The 25,906-nt window shown below is 34.9% G+C and overlaps 1 protein-coding gene across 1 annotated transcript; it reads left to right on the top strand.

Moving 5' to 3' along the window:
- The first annotated feature begins 652 nt into the window (after positions 1 to 652).
- On the top strand, positions 653 to 25,042 carry LOC149788774 (uncharacterized). Its single transcript, XM_089974867.1, has 12 exons — positions 653 to 810; positions 3,847 to 4,003; positions 6,107 to 6,290; positions 6,899 to 7,013; positions 8,398 to 8,599; positions 9,302 to 9,464; positions 10,344 to 10,478; positions 10,919 to 11,058; positions 12,261 to 12,352; positions 14,760 to 14,911; positions 15,803 to 15,932; positions 23,884 to 25,042. Exons 1-12 carry the CDS (start codon positions 727 to 729, stop codon positions 24,094 to 24,096), a joined length of 1,767 nt encoding a protein of 588 aa, XP_089830993.1. The 5' UTR covers positions 653 to 726; the 3' UTR covers positions 24,097 to 25,042.
- The last annotated feature ends 864 nt before the right edge of the window (positions 25,043 to 25,906 follow it).

Here is a 25,906-nt window from a genome sequence, read left to right as displayed (position 1 = left end):
CATATGATTACTGGTAAGTGACATTTGTGATTTTTGCATGTTGATATGGATACATTTGTATGGTGAGACATGCTTTCACAAAACTTGCTGCTACGTGTTACAGTGTATTTTATTGAAAGATATATGAAATCGTCCCTCACCCACCTATAATGAAATTTACCTTGTCAACAGCCATTAAACGAAATGTATCAATAAACCTAAGAAGAAAGGAGAGCATGTGCAAATTTGAAGGAGGAGGTCGGCACGCCTCTCCTAAGATAAGCGTGAAGAAAGCGAAAAAGTTAATATAGTAAGTTTTATTTACACTTATTTAGTTAAAGTCATACCCTGGAAACGCTTAAAGAATAACAGCTTCCGGGTCATCGCCTTCTGGGCCGCCTTCGGGGGTTTCGTCCAACCGCCTCCTTGTCTACTGGTCTTAGGCACAACTTCCCCATAACGATGTTTCTTTAATAGATGTTATACGTACATCATGAACTTAATTAGTCTTTAAGCAAAATTGTAAGAATGTATGTATGTATGTATGCATGTATGTAAGGAGACTTTCGTATGTATGTATGTATGTATGAGAGAGAGAGAGAGAGAGAGAGAGAGAGAGCGTATCATTAGAGCGAATAACGGGTAACGTGATAGCGTGTAACAGAGTAGCTGATAATACGTACATCCTCATGTGATGGGCTTGTTTGATAGGCAGTCTAACCGGAACAGTTTTGTTGACTATCATGTATGAAGTTAACCATCACGACATGTAGATCCTTCGAGCTTATTATAAGAACTACAGGGGAAATGGCGGATGATCGAAAAAGACAGGTATGTGGATAAAATACCCCTAATACAACTTAAATACATGACAGAAACATACTTCTTCTTCTGTCGGGCAGGTGAGTCAGTCATACTGATATGACAGGTGTGTCATGTGTCGAAACTTAACAGATTACAAAATGAAGATCTGAAGGAGATACGTACCTCATAAATGTTAGAATAACGGAGGTGTACATTTTTTATATCGATTTGAGCCACATTTTGGATTCTAAAACATCTGCATGCGTAACGTGCTTTCTGTTTGGTCGCTAGGTTATACAATCCTTAATATAACCGTCACAAACTTGTAGGCCATTGTATTGTTATGAAGCTACACACAAAAAAACTGTGCCAAAGAGAATTTCATTTTCAACTTCAATTCGTTTTTACAAACGTTTTCACGTCATGAAGAAATGGGGAAAGCAGCCCTGTGTTCGAGGATTGGAAAGTGTTTTGGTAGGTTTACTGTCCCAAATTTGTTTCGTTTGCGCCGTTGACTTGGCGCCTGTAAAATTGCATTTTACAATAGTAACAAAACAGTAATTGCCTGCAAATAAATCAATTGTAAGTTTGGCATTAAAGGAAAGTATAGCGTCCTCTTTATTAATTTGATTTTTACATTTTTGTGTGGCACTTCTTCCTTGAATTGTCCTTCACGACATCCTGAAGCAAGGTTTATAATGATTGCAAAACGGTGTACACTGCATGTACGCTGTATATAGAGTAATAGTCATGACAATATTGGACTGGTTTTACTATATTATTCAAGACAAAATTATGTTTTTTTAGAAAATGGTGTACCCAGCTGTCAGAATGTTAAATAATGCAGTGTATCATATACGATATCATGTCTATTTTATGATTCCTGTGCATGTATAGTGGGGAGGGTGTGAGGATCCGAACAAAATTATTAAACGGAAACTAAAAACCAATATACGATCTTAAGCAACAATTTGCTTCAAATAGAGTGATATTAATTTTACAACTCAAAAGAGCAAAAACCAACATGTTTAGTAAAATTCAAAAAATAATTTATTTCCTTAGAATACAAAAGTGAAAATATATTAAGAAGTTACAGTATTGTGCATTAAATCCTAAATAGTCCTCCAAGTTCTATCAAAAGTCCAAATGAATAGAGTATCCCAAATGCATTTTAGCGGTGTTTCGAATTAACTCTAGTCTTGAATGTGCCAATGTACTAATTGCATGGAATAGTGGTGATGTGCTAATTATCTTAATGTATCACATTAATATAATCCAAACTTTCTCTAAATGAATTCACAATCATCTTTAAATATCATTTAAGTCCAAACGTAATAATTTGCACATTGTAATTCCAATGAATAATTTAAATGAATAAATAATTTCAAATTAAAACTAAACACAACTAAACAACTAATTCGACTTCAGATGTTGAGATAGGAATAGTAATTCTAATATAAACGACCTAATATAAAAAACCTAATATATATATATATATATATATATATATATATATATATATATATATATATATATATATATATATATATATATATATATATATATCCATTATTGCTTTGTCAAAGTATTTCAGACAATTTTCGCTTGCAGCCGAGTTTCCTGGACACTGTTGCATATATGATCATACAACTTCTTCTGTGCATATCACTATGTCACTTACCTTAACAACCAGTAATAAAATAAATTGTGCTTGTAGTGACCTACTCTCTTGCCTAAAATGGCACTGCCAAGTTTTTGGATTATCCACTTTTCAGGCAATATGGTCATGACATGTGATCTAGCTTAATTTCTGATGGTTCATTATTGGTATAGATATTAATTATCTGTATTTTCTATATAAAAAAGAGACCAATCTATGCTATGGATTAAGGTAATATTGGGAACTACGGTTAAAAAGTATTTCATACAATGTTTCACTCATGTATCAGTTTTACTATTGTCTGCAAAATTTGCAGGGGTCATGATGGCTCAGTGTTTGGAGTGCCGGTCTCACAACATAAATGGTGCGGATTCGAGTAATATCATCCGGTTAACTTGAGTCAAATATCGTTGTGTGTCCTTTAGCAAGGCAATTGATGCAGATTGTTTCGCAATAAATATTATGATTGTTGTTGCTGGAACGTAATATACCAATTTAAACTTAAACCTAATTTTACTCATTTTATAATTACTTTGACTAAATAAATCTTGTGTGCGCTTGTTTTGTTTTTCATAAAAATGTAAATAGTCGTAGTAAATAGTTTCACCAAATATTATATCGTATGAGTTTTTGAAAATAAAATGGTGTGTATCTGTGCTTGAGCACGTTCGTGAATTAGTTCCATTGTTTGTATTCATGTGCAACGTTGCCTGCTATATTAAAATGTAAAGTTATTTGCTTTGTCAGGTTATTTATTCTAATTGTTTTTATAAGTTGAAGTATACTTTACACATACAAAATTGCCTATATATATCTATAGAGAATTTTAAACGTTCATTATTTGGTTCTAAATAGCTTATCGTGCAGTTAATATGGGACGAGATCAGGAAAACCAGTTTTCGGTCTTCTGGACATTAGACTAACAGACGTTTTAAAAATAATATGAAAATTTAAAAATTAAAAAATGGAGGGAGGCAGCGGCATACATCCCAAAACAAAAATTAACAGCTCAAATATAAGAATGGGAAACATTAAAAATACCCTGATTGTGCAATACTGATCATACCGCACACTCTAATTAAACGGGACAACATGTCATTTGGATAACAAACATTTGTCATGCACCTCTGGTTCGTTTTAGAAAGCACGTGATTGGGCAGGCACCTCTGATTGGTGTTTAGAAAGCACGAGATGGGGCAGAAGGAATGTAGATTGGCACCATAACCTACAACCAAATTTGACCTTGAAATGTTCTATCGAGAGTAAAATAAAATATGATCATTGAAGTTGATGTAATTCCGGTAATTAGCATAATCGTTATCATTATCATAATTAGCATAGTCGTCATCGTTGTCGTCATCATCATCGTCACTTGTCTGAGAATCACGTTTATATTTATCTAGACAGGCCTAGTAGTGACAAGGCCGGAAGAAGGAGAAGGGTCCGCTCCTCACTTCCAGAGCAAGTTTGGACTCATAGTATCTTGCCTAGGATGTGTTGTGGGCACGGGAAACATCTGGAGATTTCCCAGGATTGTCGCTAACAACAGCGAAGAGAAAGGTTAAATATTGCTTGTAGTCCTTCCCGATCCACTCACAACATTAACCGCTAAAATTATTTTGTGACCGTCCATCTCCCCAAACCATAGCTTTAGTCCACATATGTATGCATGTGTACCTCTCTGTACCCCACATCCACGCTTTTATCAACGACGTCATTAAGGGTTTTTATCAACCTGAAGAATTTTGCGCTGTGACCGGAACATTGGTTCAGCCTTTTATTGTTGATCATGTGTTTTGGCTATCTTAGTTATTATGAAACGAAACGGATTCATGTTAGTAATACGGCTGAACCAAGGTGGCAAACAATCATTGTAGTGATGACTTTGGTCTACCCATATTTCTGGTTACAAGGTCGAAAACGAACTCTGATATCGCTCTTTGTTCATTCAAGTAGAACGTATCCATTTACCAAAAGTCTTAAGCTTATTTTAAAACTAAAACCTATATTAGGAGGATTACGAATTGCATTATGGGTCTGGCTGATTAGTAAGCCTAATGTTTTACCTACCGGAAACATATGTCTAACCGTATGCTATAACCACCCCTCCCTACGGACAACAGCCTCATTCTGTCCCTCCTTTTTCTTCCATAGTCACTCCTTCCCCGACTATTTCCCCCTTAGGTCACATAAAAACTGTCTTACCTTTTCTATCTTAACAGCAAAGAACCCATATAGGTTGTGTGTGTTCAGATACAGATGAATGGGTCATATGTGACCATCATGGTTATGTTTAGACATAAAGGTACTTCAACAAAACATATCTTCCCGAAAAAATTGCACACACACACACACACACAGATATATATATATATATATATATATATATATATATATATATATATATATATATATATATATATATATATATACATGCTACACATGAGTGAAGATAGCATTGACCCATTGGCATCCTGTTTTGGTGATGTGTGCTTTGTCGTGATGGAATATGAACTGGTGCGTGCAGGCAACGCGATGGGTGCCGTTTACCTGCGGAATATATATAATTCCTGGTGTTATGACTCGACGAAATTTTCTGCAATCTAATTGGATTTAAACGGTCACGTGATACTCATCAAGAGTTTATTTTTGTACATCGGTAATTCGTTGAACTACTTTGGGTTCCAAGTTTCCAGTAATTTTATTTGAAATTTGATTTATACCAACGTCTTACACCATAATAATAATAACAACAACAAACTTCACCCACCCACCCACCTTTGTGTTTTTGGGCCACAATGTGCAACGCCCTGATTAAAATCACCCGCTAGAAGTTAAATAGTAGAATTGCACAGTCATTCCTGCATTTCAAGACTCACTCATTTCGCCAAAGAGATCATATGGCAGGATTTGCAAGCCAATCTTGAGAAATTATTGCATTTTGCTTCGATAATGTTTCACCGGCTATTAGTAAAGGTCAGTGTCATATGTAGGGTAAGGGATCACACTAAAAATTAAAACAATTTTGCTTTTGAAAGATCGAAATGCGTAGAAAGCAAATCTAGTACCATTAACAAAAAGAGCAACATAGGAACCGCTGGACTATCATTCCATTAAACTCGCCCAAAAAAGACATTGTAAAAAAACATATTCAGCTATTTTTATATATAATTTTGTCATTATTGCCGAATAGTCTAAGATTTCAGTGCTTTTTGAAAAAATTTCATAATGTTCTGGATCCATCAGATACTGTTAACTAGATATTCACTCCAGTCTAGTCTAGTCGAATCTAGTCTAGACCAGTCTAGTCTAGTCGAATCTAGTCTAGTCCAGTCTAGTCTAGTCGAATCTAGTCTAGTCTAGTCCAGTCTAGTCTATTCTAGTCGAATCTAGTCTAGTCGAATTTAGTCTAGTCTAGTCGAATATAGTCTAGTCTAGTCTAGTATAGTCTAGTCTATTCTAGTCGAATCTAGTCTAGTCTAGTCTAGTCTAGTCGAATCTAGTCTAGTCTAGTCTAGTCGAATATAGTGTAGTCTAGTCTAGTCTAGTCTGATCTAGTCGAATCTAGTCAAGACTGGTCTAGTCTAGTCGAATCTAGTCTATTCTAGTCTAGTCCAGTCTAGTCTAGTTTCTTATATTCTATTATATTCTTCAACCTAACAGGGGGTCTGGTGTTCCTCCTAGTATGGGTCCTGTTCCTGATTTTTTGGTCCTGTCCTATGCTTCTCGTAGAGTACGCTACAGGTCGTTACACAAAGAAGGCCGTCCTCGGTTCTTTCCAGCAGTTCGTAGGCAAAAAATTCGTTTGGTGCGGCGCCTGGATTTGCATGGTTACATTTTTCATCAGGTATTGACAATCGTCCTATATTACATTTTGCTTATATGCACCGTATTAAAATTATTGTCTTCAGTTTCACTTGGAAATATTTCGGAACTACAAAATACTCAAACGGAAAAATAAATTTTATGCTATTAATATGTTCATGGAACATTTTTCAAAACTGTCAAAGACTTTTTGGCGTATTTGTGTAATAAATGTTTTGAGATGACACCATTGTATAAAATTATCTATTTCAACTGTCGTACGCACATGACCGATGCTTTCCAATACTTACATCTACTAAACATTCCCTTTGAGACGAAAATTGTCAATTAGTTTTTTTACCTTGTACATTCATTTTCTTTATGTGATCTTGTGGTTCCATAACCACAAACAAATCTTACACTTTTATCTCTGACAATACACTTATTTAGCTTCAATTCTGAACCTTAATAATAAAGTAACCGTTTCGACTCTGTTAAAGACTAAACTAAGAATAACATTTGATAGCAGCAACAAACTTGGTCAAAAGTGGAAGTACTAGTTTATTAATATGACATGGAATATCAATGTACTAATGTTCAACTTCATATTGAATTATCATACGCATACCTCACTCTTCTACTCCGTATTAGTTGTTACTACTCCGTAGTACTAGGATGGTGTTTCTACTATTTCATCTACTGTATCGGACACGAGCTGCCAACACGAGTCGAGGACAGCAAAGCAATCTACAAGGAATTTGCCGAGGTATTCAGTTTGTCGTGATAACATATTTCTATATTCTTGGTCAATTATTGATCACTGTTGCTCTTTATATCTTTATTGTACATTGGAAATGACGAATTTATGATGGCATGGAACAAATTTAGAGGCAAACATATATTTCATATGGTTTTATAGATAACACAATTCTAGCTACTAGTTCAGACATATGATTCTAACGAAAGTCAAGTCTTTCATTCGATTTTTCTGTGGGAATTGTCAACTAGTTAGTTGGCATGTTTCAGGACCGATCAATTGTCAGTTGTCCAATATTATAAGTGCAAGGTCTATGCTGGGTATTTTGATATGTCACTGTTCTGAAAGAATCATTTCGAACCAAGAGGATGGAAGGCATAAGATGTTTTTCAGAGGGAGAATATGGAATATTTTGTATATTTTTCTCCTAGGATCTTTGAGAAAAAATTCTGTATCAGAAAGTACTGTAGATTTAACCTAATAGCAGGTTCACATTCAGTTTAATACGTCTGAGGCGAACACAAAACAAAAGATAATGTCATCAAAAACATTTGAAAATATTATCAAAGTTCCCTGCAAAGCACCCCACCCGGATCAGCTTATGATCACGTGCTTCAAGCAGTAAAACGTAATTGTCAGATACTAAAGCTGCATTGTGGGGCCAACTATTAAGGATAATTGTTTTGGACTTCTGTTTGAACCAATTATTTCGTTGAAGCTTTATCATATACTAAAATGAATCACACAAATTTGCACCGTTATAATACCAAATGTCGTACAATTTGATTTGAAATGCCCGATAAATCGAACTAGATCTTTATTTAATTAATTAAGAGCACGAGACAATGCTTCGTTTGATATTAGTGTTTAAAGGTGCATGTAGGTAATGCTTACTTGCTGTTTTTGCTGGGCTTTACGAAATGTGGTAAAATCTTTGAAACACTAAAATTGTTGTAGGCCTGAATATTGTTGTCGAGTCTTCGGCTGTTTCGAGATTGTTTACTTTTTTTGGAGTGTTCAAGTGAAGAGAGGCGCGGAACATATTATGAAAGTATTGTACTTTTAATGTAGTTGAAATTTCTGTGATCGAAAAGGTATTTTTCGGAGTTAGATAGTTCTTTTATATCTTTCTCTGATATATCACCTCTCACCTTTCCCCAGAAAAGTATTTTGGTCAAAGAGAATGACTAAATGATGTGATGTTAAAATAGAATGCTTACATAATGTTATGTTAAAATAGTTTGCTTACATAATGTGGTGTTAAAATATAATGATTACATTATGTGATGTTGGCATAAAATGGTTACCTGATATGATGTTAACATAGAATGGTTACATGATCGGTTGTTAAGATAATTTTTGAAGCTTTTATATTCATTCCTATTTTTGTTAGGAGAGCGCATGGCCGGTGCTGACTCACTTTCTGGCGGTTTTCATTTCGGCAATGTCAGTGATGTTCGGTGTGCGAGGGATAGAGAGAGTCAATATGGCGCTAGTTCCGGTGCTACTCCTCATTATTCTCTTCACGTTCGTCTGGTCTCTCACTCGAGAGTACGCCGACCAGGGAATCACTTTTCTCTTTACACCTAGCTGGGGTAGGTTTCACCAATGACACCTCCCCCTCCAAAAATAAACACGCAATAACATAGTATGTTACTCTCAACAAGCAAAACGGAAAAATGCTTAAATCAAATGCAGTTCATATTTTGTTTTACTTTTTTAACCTGGCAAGGAACAGAATTTATAATTTGTTAGGCAATGAGGTTAATGTTATATCACAATTCGTAAAGTATTGAAAACAAATACGAGTTGTTTTTGTGAAATGCCATGTTACGCCGTAATATAATAGAACATACTCGCTAAATCTGGAGGGAAATATATGGGGTTTTGCTTGCGTTCGACTGGAGCGGACAATCAGGTACACTGTATTTATCTGCAGAATTTATTTTAAAGACATACAGAAATATGCCTCTCTTGATAAACATACGACTATCCTGTATGCAAGAAGCCAGATACGTTTAAATAACATTTACAGGGTTATGCGCTCCTTTTGGGACAGGCATGATTAATAAAATTGGTGGACTTCCAATAAACATAATGAAAGAGCTCCAACTGTTCAAAACAGTTTTAAAGTATTTGCTAGCAGATTTCTCTCTCTCTCTCTCTCTCTCTCTCTCTCTCGTACCATAAACCGTATCTATCATCAAGCCCCTCTTCCAAAATAAGTCAAGTTTCAAATTCGTCATGCCACGTATGAATTATTAGTTAGTCCTTACTAGAGTCAATCATCATTTCAGAATCATTCGGAAAGCCCCGGGTGTGGGTTGATGCAGTGAGTCAGAACGCGTTTGACACTGGGGCGGGTATGGGACTGTTGGTGCCATATTCTACTTTTATGACTCGGAACCACGGTGTGGTCAAATATAGCTACTTCATTCCCGCTGTAAACAATCTGGTCAGGTAAGTCCAACATGTTGACACCTGTACATCAGTTATCCCCCTTTGTCTATCACACGCTATACGACAAGTGTGAATAAATACAAACATAATGAAAAAGGTAAAAGACCCCCGCTAATCAACATTTTTGGAGCGTTTCTAGGGTGCATGATTGCACAGCGTGGTAACCAGCTTTTGCGGCCTTTCTTAACACGTCCTGAGAAAAACTCGACTAAGTCTCTCTGCGACTAACATTTTAAGCCTAGCCAGTCAAAGTGGCGTTTTAAATTAAAGTCCTTATGATTGTTCACCGCAAATTCTAAAGTTCAAACTCAAGTTTAAAAGTTGTATATTCTCAGGGACAGATGTTAAAGACTTTCAAATGAGTCTATTTAAATTGCATCAGTTCTGTTATCTTATTTCAAAATAAATTTAACTGTTTAATCTATTTTCCATAGATATATCTACACAATCTATTTTTAATCGGAGTGTCACACAATACCTGTACTAGCACTAAAGGGTGTAAATACCTAAATTCCTATGTAAACTAAGAAGTACAAACATAACATTATGCTATGTAAAGACAGCTAAATGATTGATGCGATTATTTTAAGGATTTAGCCTTGCAAAAATATATTTCGTATTTGAATTTTTCGCAGCGCAAACTGAAAATAAATGCACAGTTCTACAATGTTCAGTGGCCAGTTTGTATTGTTACTCAAAATACTACAACGACAAGGAAGGAACCATTTCGTACCGGAAAATTATTTTCGGTATCGCCCTATCAATTCATAGCGTAAACTGTTAAATATGTTTCCAAAAAAAGTAAAATTTCAAAAGCTACGTCATCATAGCTTGAGACATAGGAAAACATACGCTCGTATTTTCCATTACTATTTCCAGTTTGATATGCGGTATTCTGATCTTCAGTACCGTGTTCTCTACGTTAATCCTGACTAGGACCGGAATCTCTCACAAAGAGATTGTGGACATCATGAAGGACAGCGGGCCTGCCAGCACGGGAATCACCTTCATATGGTCAGTACATAACTTGTTTGGCAGGCTGAGGTTCGTATGTCCTAGAGTTGGGAATTTGAATTGTTAGCGAGTTTGCGGATTATTGGTAATAGAAGCTAGCTCGGATATGTTTCTTTCGGAGAGAGAGAGAGAGAGAGAGAGAGAGAGAGAGAGAGAGAGAGAGACTTGCCAGCAGTAGTGATCTATTGTGTGTATATTATAATCTATGAGCCGCTTTACTCTATATTATATATCAACGTTTGTGGTAGCTACGTGATAACCTAATGATGGCGCTAAATGTACCGTTTCTTATATGTAGGCATTCGGTATAACCTATATGGGACGTGTAATATGCATAAACGTTGGCATGCATTTCTGTGAGCATTGCTTTGTTTAGTAAGTTTTAGAGTTTGTGGTTCAATGGGAGAATAGAAGGGGAATTGATTGTCGTCTTCTTCCAGGATACCGGTGCTGTTTGAAAGCATAGGTGGTTTCGGACGAGTCTTGGCCATTTTGTTTTTCCTGTGTCTCTCCTTTGCCGGCATCACTTCTCTCATTTCCAACATGGAGCTCTGCACACATACATTGTACGACTTTGGAGGTAAACTGTCTTAATTGTTGTCTGTCTGTAGGTACGTACGTACGTACGTAAGTACGCATGCATCCATGCATGCATGCATGTATGTATGTATGTATGTATGTATGTATGTATGTATGTATGTATGTATGTATGTATGTATGTGTGTGTGTATGTATGTGTATCTATGTATGTATGTATGTACAAACTGGCGTATGTGTGAGCATATGGATGTAAGTAGGTAGGCAGACAGGAATGTACGTAACAAAGTATACTGACTGTTGGGAACTTTATTTTGTTTTTGCCCATATCTGACCCAGGAGTTTCGCAAAGAACAAATATAATAAATATGGTGCACAAACCAATTTAAAGACACAAATTTCCAAACTGTGTTATATGCCTCTCGGGTTTAACTTTCCGTTGAAACTTGAAGAAATTCGATGTGTCATTGTATGCTTTAAAGTTTTAAAAAGTAATATATCGTTATACGTATAATTTATCAACTTATAATTTTCTCTCCCGTGCCATTACATCATAATACCAACACTGACATTTTTCTCGGCATTTAGGATTCATATTCTGACACCTACGTATGTTTTACACTATATAGCACTGAAGTAGAAAAAAATAGTCAAATTTTTCACCTCACATTAATAAACTTTCTGTACTAATATTTAAAAATAATTTTTATCTTTTATTTTTGATATCGGGGTCAATGGCTAAATAATGCTAAGTAAAATATACTAAGCTAACAGATAGGATGATGAACTATATGGACAGACAATTTGAACTATATCTACCTTTGGAAAAGATAGTATAAATAATACCCACCTTTAGAATAGGTAATTTTGGGACACATGAATTTGAATTGTGCCCGTCTTTGGGACACATGAATTATATTCATTATATTCACCTTTGGAAAGATTAACTGAACTATATCTACCTTTGGGACATATATTATAAATAATACCCACCTTTAGAATAGATAATTTGGGACACGTGAATTATATTCATTATATTCACCTTTGGAAAGATTAACTGAACTATATCTACCTTTGGGACAGATATTATAAATAATACGCACCTTTGGAATAGATAATTTGGGACACATGAATTATATTCATTATATTCACCTTTGGAAAGATTAACTGAACTATATCTACCTTTGGGACAGACAAACTGAAGAACATGTCACGTTATCCTACTTATTTATTTCTTGTTTGAAGTGCCGAGAAAGTTCGCCACTCCAGTCACTGCCGTGTTGACCTTTCTGGTGGGTCTGATGTCGGCGCTCAATATAGACATACTTACCAACCAGGTATACTAAGCCTATTTGTCTCGCCGAGTGTGTGTATTTATGTGTGTGTGTGTGTGTGTGTGTGTGTGTGTGTGTGTGTGTGCGTGTGTGGGGGGGGGGAGGGGCAGAGATGGTCTGAACACTTAAAGCCAAGTTAATTTGTATATAATAATCATTCCAGTAAACGTTATTTTCATGAAACTAACGATATTCTACTCTACTCAGGAAAATTGTTTTTCTATACATAAAAGTTCACTTCAAAATCAACACTTATTGGTAGATATATTTACTTATAAGCAATTTTTTTCTAATATTTGGCTTTTCGCCACCACATTGATGTACTGAGTTATAAAATCTAATTTAGGAATGAGTCTTGCTATACATTACATTATGACTTGCATGCATATCCACTTAAACTTATTTCAGTATTTTGAAGATGGCTATACAATTTTAGATTAGGTTAGTCTCTTGTGCAATATAATGGTATAAGATGACTATACAATGTTAGATTAGGTTGGTCTCTTGTACAATATAATGGTATAGGATGACTATACTATGTTAGATTAGGTTAGTCTCTTGTACACTATAATGGTATAGGATGACTATACTATGTTAGATTAGGTTAGTCTCTTGTACACTATAATGGTATAAGATGACTATACAATATTAGATTAGGTTAGTCTCTTGTACAATATAATGGTATAAGATGAATATACAATGTTAGATTAGGTTAGTCTCTTGTACAATATAATGAGATAGGATGACTATACAATGTTAGATTATGTCAGTCTCTTGTACACTATAATGATATAAGATGACTCTAAAATGTTAGATTAGGTTAGTCTCTTGTAAAATATAATGGTTTAAGTTGACTAAACAATGTTAGATTAGGTTAGTCTCTTGTACAATATAATGATATGGGATGACTATACAGTGTTAGATTAGGTTAGTCTCTTGTACAATATAATGGTATAGGATGACTACACAATGTTAGATTATGTCAGTCTCTTGTACAATATAATGGTATAAGATGACTATAAGATGTTAGGTTAGTCTCTTGTACAATATAATGATATAAGATGACTATACAATATTAGATTAGGTTAGTCTCTTGTATAAGATGACTATAAGATGTTAGGTTAGTCTCTTGTACACTATAATGATATAAGATGACTATACAATATTAGATTAGGTTAGTCTCTTGTACAATATAATGGTATAAGATGACTATAAGATGTTAGGTTAGTCTATTGTACACTATAATGATATAAGATGACTATATAATATTAGATTAGGTTAGTCTCTTGTACAGTATAATGGTATAAGTTGCCTATACAATGTTAGATTATGTTAGTCTATTGTACAATATAATGATATGGGATGGCTATACAATGTTGGATTTGGTTAGTCTCTTGTACACTATAATGATACAAGATGACTATACAATGTTAGATTAGATTAGTCTCTTGTACAATATAATGATATGGGATGACTATACAATGTTGGATTTGGTTAGTCTCTTGTACACTATAATGATATAAGATGACTATACAATGTTAGATTAGGTTAGTCTCTTGTACAATATAATGATATAAGGTGACTATACAATGTTAGATTAGGTTAGTCTCTTGTACAATATAATGGTATAAGATGACTATAAGATGTTAGGTTAGTCTATTGTACACTATAATGATATAAGATGACTATACAATATTAGATTAGGTTAGTCTCTTGTACAGTATAATGGTATAAGTTGACTATACAATGTTAGATTATGTTAGTCTATTGTACAATATAATGATATGGGATGGCTATACAATGTTGGATTTGGTTAGTCTCTTGTACACTATAATGATATAAGATGACTATACAATGTTAGATTAGGTTAGTCTCTTGTACAATATAATGATATAAGATGACTATACAATGTTAGATTAGGTTAGTCTCTTTGTACAATATAATGATATAAGGTGACTATACAATGTTAGATTAGGTTAGTCTCTTGTACAATATAATGGTATATGATGACAATACAGTTTAAATTTGGGTCATTTTCTTGGTCTATAATGTGAGTAAATATGGTGTACTTAGTTTTTGACCCAGTTAGGTCGACTGCTATGACATCCTCTTAATTGTACGTTATTTTAAGTTCATCTGCATTATACGCCCACTTATAGAAAATGTATTACGAAAAACAATATTGACCCTGATATCCCGTCTCATGATGGGCAGGAAGGTTACGGTCTGTGTTGTTTGTTTTACATAATACACCTTTCAAACTGCATAGACCCAGATGTGCCGGTGCATTACAAAGTTTGTATCCAGATCATATTTATAAGCAAATATAAACGGTAGGTAGACTTGCAATTTATATATCTACACTTTCTACTTATTTATTTAAATTTATCCCATTTCATTTCGATTTCAGGATTTTGTTTGGGCTTTTGCCCTTCTTATCAACGGAATAATGTTCCAACTGATGGTCATCCGTTTTGGCACTGCAAATTTCCGGAAAAACGTTATTAACGAGTACAGCACAGATGACTGGCATCTATTCAAATATTGGGAATGGATTATTAAGTAGGTTTCTTTATTAAAACAAAAATAAAACGTTTACGGTATCAAACTCTCTTGCTTAGCATAATAATATGCACCAAACGGACATGATATATTCGTAACGAGATAGGTTTTGGGGTTTGGCTTGGGGGTGGAGATGGGGTGGTTTTATTAATATATTATTGGCTAAAATAATGTTGAAGAGATACCTGCTAAATGCCTTTCCCAAGGTCACACAGAATCAGCTGATCCGGCCTAGGGTGTGCAGGTTAGAGAAAATACGATCCTCGAGTGAGAAACTGAGGTTCTGTATGGTTTCTTGTTGTCTTTGGGTACCAGAAGATGCTTATTTAGTTTCTCCAAATTTTAGAAGGGTCACATTGGCAGAATGTCAAAATGGCAGACAGACAAAACAGACTGGCAATTCTTTCTGGGTACTTCTATTATGGAACAATATAACAAGAATAGCTCTGTCTTTCTAACATATATACATTGTTCGCATATTCCTTTCGTATGTGTGAGAAGGAAATGAGAAAGCGTTTATTGATACGGTAAAGGAATAGTAAAGCAGGTAAAAATAATGTGTTATGGTCATCTGATTTGACACCGAATAATTGTTAATTTAACTTGTGCCAATTGGAGACGAAACGCTTTACATCATTACCGACTATTCACAATTTGAGTTCTTTAATCAATCAATTACCGCTAAGTTTAATTTTAATTAAGACATATAGCATTTTCTTCATTTTAGCCACATAATTCTGTTTGATGTAATCTTGACGACAAACCACCTCAGTCATTAATTTATATTCAATATATTAATGAATTCATCTCTCATTCTCTCTCTCTCTCTCTCTCTCTCTCTCTCTCTCTCTCACACACACACACACACATTTTCGTCTTTTCTTCTGATAGGATTGTGGCCCCCCTGGAGGCGGTGGCCCTAATTGTGTGGTGGGCGATAGACCTTATTGATAACGATGCCGGGGATGGGGAGGAATGGTACGAGTTTGGAAAGGAGACTCTTGTGACCACGCTTACGCAGGTTAGCTTACGCGTTCCTACTATTACTAACACTATTAGTATCTCTCATTTCCGCTTTTTCATCTAGCAGCCCCTCACATCCCCTACCTTTCCTCTTTCTTTCGTTCTTTCTTTCTTTCTCTCTCTCTCTCTCTCTCTCTCTCTCTCTCTCTCTCTCTCTCTCTCTCTCTCTCTCTCTCTCTTATATGGACATTAGTGGTACATGTTCTTCCTAATGGCCAGTGTAATCACATTATTATGTTCGTACTCTTGTAGCCCGTGTCCCTCCTCATACCATCTTATGTGCTCCAAACCCAATTTCATACTATCCAATGATGCTCAATCTCTTCCACGTCGTACCATGTGACCCTTCCCACCTGCTAACACCCAATTCACACACCTACCACTTCATAACATCCAATGTGCACTCCTTGCAACTCATACCACCCAAAATGAACCATCACCTCATGCCATCAAATGTCCTCCCATTCCCACTTTATGACATCCAACGTGCACACACTTCCACCTCATACTTCCAACTGAGCATCCCTTCCCCTAATGGAATATAATGTGCACCTCTCCCACTTCATTACAACTAATGTGACCCCTCTCACCTCATGACATCCAATGTGCACCCATACCACCTCATACCAACCAATGTGCACCCCTCCCACCTCATAATATCCAGTGTGCTCCCCACTCATTACATCCGATGTGCTCCCGTTCCCACCTCATGCTATCCGACGTGCACCTCATCCACCTCATACCATCCGATGTGCACCCCATCCACCTCATACCATCCGACGTTCACCCCATCCACCTCGTTTCATCCGATGTGTACCCCCATCCATCTCATACCATCCTATGTGTACCCCCATCCACCTCATACCATTTGATGTGTACCCCCATCCATCTCATACCATCCTATGTGTACCCCCATCCACCTCATACCATCCGATGTGCACACTCATCCACCTCGTACCATCCGATGTGTACCCCCATCCACTTCGTACCATCCGATGTGCACCCCATCCACCTCGTACCATCCGATGTGCACCCCCATCTACCTCGTACCATCCGATGTGCACCCCATCCACCTCGTACCATCCGATGTGCACCCCATCTACCTCGTACCATACAAAATTCAACCCTTCCCATCTGATGTTATAAAATATGCCTCTCATGTATAAAATGTACCTTCATCGTGTATATTGCACGCATTCTGTATAAACTGATTGAACAACGGATAGAACACGGAAAATTGCAAAGGTCTCAATGCATTTTGGATGAATATCGAAGCAAGTAAGCTTTTAATGCATGGTATGTAGAGGTGACGAAAAAATTATATAAAAATACAACTTGGTTTTCAGATGTTAAACTATTCATTTTCGTCTTTAACAAAGAAATGATCCTGTTAATTTTTTAACCATTGTCTTACACTTGATACTTTAAAAAAATATACATAACGGACTGCTAATGAAAGAGTAGACACGTAGCAAATATTTGCATTGTTATTACTGAAGCTGTATTGCCTAGTGTTAAAAATATTGTAAATAGTTTCCAAAATACGCGAAAACACTACCGCAAAACACAATGCGTTATAGATTATCTTACGGCCGAGCAAAACAAACAAAGATCTACGTGAAACTGGATTGAGTTTGATGTTTCCTATTTCAAATGACCTCAAAAACAACAGTGGTTGTCATATCTGAATGGTTCTTAAACGCTCCAATACTTCAGCTTATTTTCGTCTCAGATTTCACACTTACATGGTTTTTTGGGTTCACGCTTGTATGGTTTATCAGTACGCTATTCTAAGACGTAGATTTGGTATTGCATGCTTCGTAAAATCTTTTATTGCGATCTCTCTAAAGTATTTGATCGAGTTTAGCATAAAGGTTTAATATATAAATTAACGTTCAATGAGCACTGATAGCTCTTTCATTGATTGGTTTTGCGGCTGGCAAACCATAGGGTTCTGTTTTAGGTCCGTTATTATTTATTGTGTATATTAATGATGTGGCCGACTTATCTTGAATGCAGCGAGACTCTTTGCTGACGTATTTGCCTAATGATACTTATGAAATAAAATATGCACTCACCACAGATTTACAAACGGTTGTCGATTGGACAAAGAAGAGATTAGTTGACTTTGATCCAACCGAAACTGAGGTAATGCTATTCTCGCATAATCAGGAACCTGTTATCACCTCATAATCAGGAACATAGTATCACCTTAACTAAACATCAAAAAAGAAATTATATTTTTTGTTGAATTCCACAAACATATTGGCGTAACTTTCAGTTGTCGAGGAAACTGGAACAAGCATATCTTTTATTTAAACACCCACCCCGGTTGTCAAACATGAGGTAGCAAGTTTGAAACTCGCGGCATCCAACATTTTCTTATGTTCTTTATTGTATTTTTTATGTTCAATTTTTCTTTCATGCTCGCTCATCCCAATTTTTTTAAACATTTATTTTAATTTCCATCCTAGGATGGGCAATTCACATGGTCTTTTGTATAAACACCCAATTTGTTAGTGTCCCGGCCGCCAAACGTGAGGTCGCGGCAGAAGCTCATTTTTTAAATACTTTTTTACATTTATGTTCAGTGATTCTTTATAACTCGCTCATCCCCAACCTTTGTATTGTTTTTTACTTTTATGTTTGTATCTTCAAAATATATGTCACCTCCTTTAACTGGCAATATATATATATATATATATATATATATATATATATATATATATATATATATATATATATATATATATATATATATATATATATATATATATATATATATATATTATTTATGTGTGCCCCGGCTGCCAGATAAAGAGGCTGCGAATTCGAAACTCGTATCATCATTCCAAATTGTTGTTTACTCTGTGGGTATGTTTTTATGTTTAAAATTTCTTTTAAACTTGTTCCTTTTTATTCCATTAAGACGGCAATTAACATAGCTGATAACGTATTTAAAACGACCTCAGAAATGATAACTACCCTGACAAAACTTAAATATAAATTTCGCTGAAAGGCGTTAGAAGGGATATATATTGCATGCACCCGTACCCTGTTTAGAATATGTTGATGTCGGATTGGATGGCTCTTCGGCCCAAAACTTTCTCATATTAGATAAAGTATAATTAGAAGCAGGGAAAATTTTAATATGGCTTATTTAAAGTATCCCTTTTAATACGATTTATGAAGAAATTGGTTGGTCTACCTTGGAAATAGATCAAAGTTTAAAAAACTTTGTTACATGCATAAATTGAATATCTAGCTGACCTTCTATCACTACTGACTGGTGAGACTATAATCTTAGAAATATGGATAATTTTAATCGCATTCATTCCAGACTCGAAATTAGCAGAAACTCATTCCTATACTCATCTATTCGTGTCTAAGCTCACTCGTAGATTCAGTAAAAAAGGGAAGTAACTATTCTACCTTCAGACGTAAAATATAGATTAAGATTACACAAGTACCTACCCTTTTTTCGCTTGTGACAGGAAATTATCAATTCTGATACTTGAATTAGAAATAACTGTCGTGATTTGCATAATGATTTATATTCTAATCATTTGAGAGATAATCCTGTATGTGCTTGTGGTGATTGATTGATTGATTGGATTTTCGTCGCGTGCGCCCATAAGGGCATGTGGAGATGATTTAGAAAATGCTTACCATTACGTATGTATTGTTTTGAACAGCGTATGAAACTGATTCCTAATCTAAAACATATCATGTTCAAGCGATTACAAATAATAGGCCACTGCCATCTGACTTAACACCGAACGTTAATAATTATGAATTTGACTTGTTATTAACAGACACGAAATGCTTTTCATAATTACGTGCAATTCATAATTTTAGTTCCTTAATTAATCAATTACCCCTAATTTTAATTTAATTAAGAAAAGACGTTTTATTTCTTAACTTTTAGCAACTGTATTCATTTTGATGTAGTCTTGTCGACCTTCTGTCACAATCATTAATCTAGAACTAAATAAGTAATCTATTATTATCTTCATCTCTCTCTCTGTCTCTCTCTCTCTGTCTCTCTCTCTCTCTCTCTCTCTCTCAGCTATTGTATTGTTTCTAAATCAAGTATTTTTGCTTATATTTGTACCAAATCATATTGATTCATGTCGATTGTAGGGGAAGTTCTTATTTTAGGTTGTATGAACTTGTAGCCCGATCCCATTTGTTAACATTAATTTCTACTGTTGGGGAAGTTCTTATTTTAGGTTATGAGACCTTGTACCCCGACCCCATTTGTTAACTTTTATGGCCGTAAAATACGTTACAACGTAGATGATTGACCATGCATTGTTCCCATGCAGAAAATGAAAATTGATGTCAAGACCAACAAGGTATAAAGCGGCTTCTGGATTATTATTATTATTATTATTATTATTATTATTATTAATATTATAGTACTACTATAATTATTATTTTTATTATTATTATTATTATTATTATTATTATTATTATTATTGATATAGTAATATTTGTTTTTCTTGAACTAATTTGATATATATCCATACACTCATGTTTTTTTTAGTGTCCTTACATTCTGATGGCCATCAAAGGTCCATAACAACTTTGTACGTGCCATAAGTTAACTTCCTCCAATCAACAACTATTATATTAATTTTAATTTATGGGTGCCCTAAACCAAAATACTTTCCATTTTTTACAAATTCTTTCTTTTCATCTTGTCTCGTTTGCGTTACGATTGCATGTGTTATCGGTCCAATTTTTCTACCTTTTGGAAAATAATTGATTCTTTGTCTTTCGGCACATGTTGTTGCCGTAATATAGCTTTCCACCTGTCCTTGTTTTTATCACAGCTTATTCACCATCTCTTAAAAAAATATTATCTACAACACATATGTTAAATCGACTTGATTAATGATTTGGAATGGAGAAACACTTTAAAAATTAGAGTTCGCAATTTTAGCGAATTTCGAGCGTAACCAATGGAATATATTACCTAGCGTACTTTAAAAAATTTGAAATAAATCGCTATTGAGTGCAAAAAAGAGTATGAAAGCCTATTTAAAAGAAAAAAGGTAATTTATCATGGCATATCTACTTGTATATTGATGTGATAATGCATTATTGACATTCTACTTACTTACTGTTAATTTAGCCCATCGTGTGTGTATATATATATATATATATATATATATATATATATATATATATTGCAGGAAAATCGGACAAAAAATGAACAATACTGAAATTTTGCATCTAATTGCACATTGTCTCGAAGTAATTTTCAATGCCACAACGTGCTTATAACAAGTACTTTACTCTGGCTAATCCGAGTCGCTGTAGTTTTCTCTGTGCTACATCGTTTTCCACAAAATATAAATATTAAAGAAGAATAGAGCCAAAACCATTGGAAAAAATTGTGCCCCTTATTTGGAGTGTATTTTGCGCATAATAACTGAGATTATTATAGGCTCAGTGTCTTCCCCCGTTAACATTAGATTCTCAGAATCGTTCTGTATTTTATGATATTGCATTTACGTGCATAAATGAACTACTTTGTATTGTAAACAAACAATGGACGCAGACGCCAGCACTTTTGATTTGTAAACAAATCATGTACATTTACGTAGTAGGCACTTTACGTTTTGGTGGATTAAATTTGTTTCTGAATGAAGTTAGGCAGATCGTTTGTGGACTGCCACATACCAGCTGCTTTGGCACATTCCGCGTTAACATTTTTATGCAGTGTTTCGGAATTAGCCTAGCTATACAGTAGACGCAAGAAAGGGTTCTTACAAATAACATACAAGTGACAAGGCATAAACTTGTCTTCTTTAGCTGGTAATAAGAATGGCAAAACATATGCTTACAGTTTTACATACTGAATTTCCTCAGAATATACATTCTTAGTTCCGCAAAACCGAATTACATGAGCCATGTCTTATGTTCTCAATCTTGATTACACATTTCAAAATTGTACTCTAATTTCGAATATAAGTTCAATTACATCATCCTTACTGCACTCAAAATGATATAAGCAATAAATTCTATAGTGTAATTATGATAATTGCAATTGAAAGACTTCATATTTTTCCCACATTATGATTTCAAACGTTCAATGACAGAAACAGAAACACATTTGCAGATGTCAACACGCTTCTCCCTCTCTTATTCAATCCGATGTATTTCATGTGAAATTGTCACATATAAATCCAGTCCATGATCACCAAATTTCGTAGAATCGAAAAGAATACTAAAATCTAATCATTCCAGATGAAATGGTAAAGTTGTTGCAATGTGCTTTCATTCGCAATATGACTCCAACTTTCAATTTTAACTAGACACGCCATTTGTTTCGAAAGTTATGTTGGGTGCGCGACCAAATTCATATTTATCTGGGCGGAGTTATGTGCGCAATAATAATGTTGTTGTTGTGTAATGATGACTCTGCGCTTGTTTATTTAGTTTGCATCATGGCATACTTTCAGTTACTTTGTTTCTTGTAGAGATTTTTGTTATAATAATTAAGCAATAGGTAGAATAAGAAAATGAGCATATACAGTAATAAAAAGGTTATTGCATTTGTTTGGGAAAATATTAACTCTTTTTGTCGGATGGATATGATGCACTCCCAAGGTCGTGCAGTATCCATCCGAAAATTCGTTCATATTTTCCCATACAAATGCACACACACACACACACACACACACACACACACACACACACACAGAGAAGCTGCATAGTCTCATTATGCAAATGGAAGATAAGAGGTAACTTTGACGATTTAGCTTACTTAGCAAATCATTGGCAACGCTATATTACCGCCCATAACTTTTTGTCAACTATAGCATTTAATTTGACACATGTATAGCGGCAGACAGATTTTAATTCGATATCATAATTGGGTTAACTTTACCATCCCAAAACTCGTTCATATTTTCCCATACAAATACAGTAACTTCTAAAGATTCCTCGCGTTGTAATTTTATTCCCAACGTCAACGGTTATACTCGGAGTTCCTTGCTAAATGTTAAATTACCCGATTTAAACCATACAAAAATTTAAAAAGGAAACAAATGAAACTCGGGGGAATCATACCTTGGTGCATTTGGGACTACTTCCTGGTTTCAGGTACAGTCTGTATAAAATAAAATATAAACATTATCGAGAACAAATGTAACATACGACCATCGATGATAATAACCTATTGGCAATTTCAAGTTACGCATTAACACAATTCCATGAATGGAATGTATTTGGCTTAAGCCGTAAAGTTTATGTAACAATCAGCAACGTAAGTATGCTACTATGATATTGGATTAAAAAATAAATTGAATAGATTTTATTCATGGGAGGGTCATTTATTATTAATTATGAATCCGATGCCATTGAGAGAAAACAAAAAATAAAGCATCGATGATATGAATGATATTCTTTGCTTTTATAATGGAGCTTGCAATTCTAATACAGGTATCATATTAGTCCGATAAATCGACCCCTCAAATCTATGTTAATACTGATGGACGATATGTAGGTCTGATGTCACCTGTTCATTAAAATGTTTAAATTTTGCTGCATGCTAATCTTTCTGGAACATATCCGCGTACAAGTTAAATACTTACTTGTAGTTGGCTAGCTCGAAATGCAAAATGGCCACAGGACAGATAGTTGTGCTCTGATACGTGGATTTACAAGTCAACAAAAATAGGATTTGCTCAGGAAATATAATGTCCATGTCACCAAAAGAACCATTCAGTGGAAGGTAGCTGTACATCCATGAAAAATACACGTAAGTATATCAAATGTACACCGATGTAAGCATCCCAAAATTGTCAGCAGATAAATGAAGCTTTCAATGAATATGTGATATCAGCCCCTAACCCGAAAATCAATATCATCATGGGCGAGGGGCTGGTTTATCGGCTAGTACCATAGTGGCTTTCATGTTATTATTTTTTCTTCAGTGGATTGGTATAATGGCAATTCTTATTATCATCAATGGAATCTGGTTGTGGTTCTTGAAGAGGCGAGGTGTCTACAATTATTATGATAATGATGAGAAAACGCAACTTCTTAGTACAGAGAAAGACGAGATTGGGAAGGAGAGTTCTTACACACTGGGTGATAAAAACAAACTACATAATACCTTTGACCAGACTTCGGAAATCAGTGTTTGATGACAAGATGTCGTGTTTATGACGTTTTTCCAAAATAATACACAGCAGAAATTTGCGCCTTAAATTTTGTCAAACCCACAACAAAACCAAGTGCATGGAGTCTTCGTCGTGTTGCTGTCTAGGAGAGAGAGAGAGAGAGGAGCATTTTATTCGTACCATGGTAACAAACTTAAGTTATTTCCTTTACTAATTGTGAACTTAATTGGTTTCCTCGTTACCTGTCACATTTCTCTTTAATAAACTGTTTTGTGGTCTATTATAAATTGGTGTTAGAAAAAATATCATTTTAGCAAAACTTCTTTAACAATGTTGAAATAGGTTCAGGTAAAAACTTTACAGGTAATAAAATGATATTCGGCAACTGAGTATTCAGATCACTTCACGATGCAGTCACAACAAATATTCCGTATCACTCACTGTTCATTGAGCATGAGGTATCACTGCTTACTGAGTATGAAATATCACTGCTCACTTTGAAGTATCACTGATCATTGCTATAACAGTATTCGGAATATTTTATTTGTACTTTTTTAATGTAGAATTTAACCGAGAGAATTATTATTGAGAATAATTTCTCAATCTGCTACTAAAATATGTCTCACCTTCATTGCTGGTCTTCAGAGGTTCCCTTATACATACACCTATATACGTCTATAAAAACCGAAATGCCAGTGTCCAAGTGAATACGTGCAAAGGTTGTATAGAATATATACCGGTAAAAAAGATCGATTCCGTATGTAGGCAAATCACGTGCACTGCACAACTGTGGATATATAAGAACTTCCCTTGAACAGTATCCATTGTAATTAAAATTATTGCGAAGTGTAAGATTAAGGCAGACACAAATCTGTTAAATAGTGGATACCTCTAGTATTTCTCATTGTTCAAATGATGTCTTTTGCTTGCCTACAAATGCGTACAACATACATGATTTGGGGGAATTTCTGGATAATTGCTCTTTGCATTTATAGATTTATACATAATGTATGCATGTATGTATATATGTATGTATGTATGTATGTATGCATGCATGCATGTATGTATGTACACTGTATTTATACATATGTATTTATACTGCATTTATAAATATGCTTTTACAGTGCATTTATGCATGTGTATTTACAATGTATTTATACATGTGTATTTACAGACAAAAATGTACCCTTTTATTATCAGGACCACGATTAGACAACATGAGAGAGTTGTTTTTTGTTTTTGTTTTTGTCGGGTTTAACGCCATTTTTCAGTAGAAGATAGGCTAAGCATACCCACATTGGCCGAACCTGAGACTCGAGCGAGGTGACATGGCAGCGATCCGTATCAGTCATCGCTTATGATCACACGGCCACTCAGGGCCCCCACAACATAAAAGAGAGGTGTCATCTATTGCAACACTTTGTAAAAGAGAATAATTCTCCAATTTATGTCTACTCTGTTTGACTGGATAGGTGCTATACATAGTGCAAACATCACATTCTTGACTATAAAGTGCCTTTTAAAAGTTAACTTTGAAAAACTGTGAATATAAATCTTTGCACACAAAAAATATTTTTTTAAAAACAAAACAAAAGAAAACAATAAAAAGAAATCGAGATTCAATCACTGCCGAATACGTGTCAAATATGTGACGGTATCAAAGAGCTTTAAATTGGACGAATACAACACTGTCAATATCAATACAGTTTAGAAGAATGTGTTCCACTATCAGTGTCGATACACTCGACAAATATTTGTTCAACTGTCAGTCATCACACTCCACAAGAATGTGTTCCACTATCAGTGTCGATACACTCGACAAATATTTGTTCAA

Source organism: Sinohyriopsis cumingii, chromosome 11, assembly GCF_028554795.1.
Source record: "Sinohyriopsis cumingii isolate HCF-2022 chromosome 11, ASM2855479v2, whole genome shotgun sequence".
Classification (NCBI taxonomy): domain Eukaryota; kingdom Metazoa; phylum Mollusca; class Bivalvia; order Unionida; family Unionidae; genus Sinohyriopsis; species Sinohyriopsis cumingii.
Note: the sequence above shows the minus strand (reverse complement) of the source record. Positions and strands in the feature narration are given on the sequence as shown.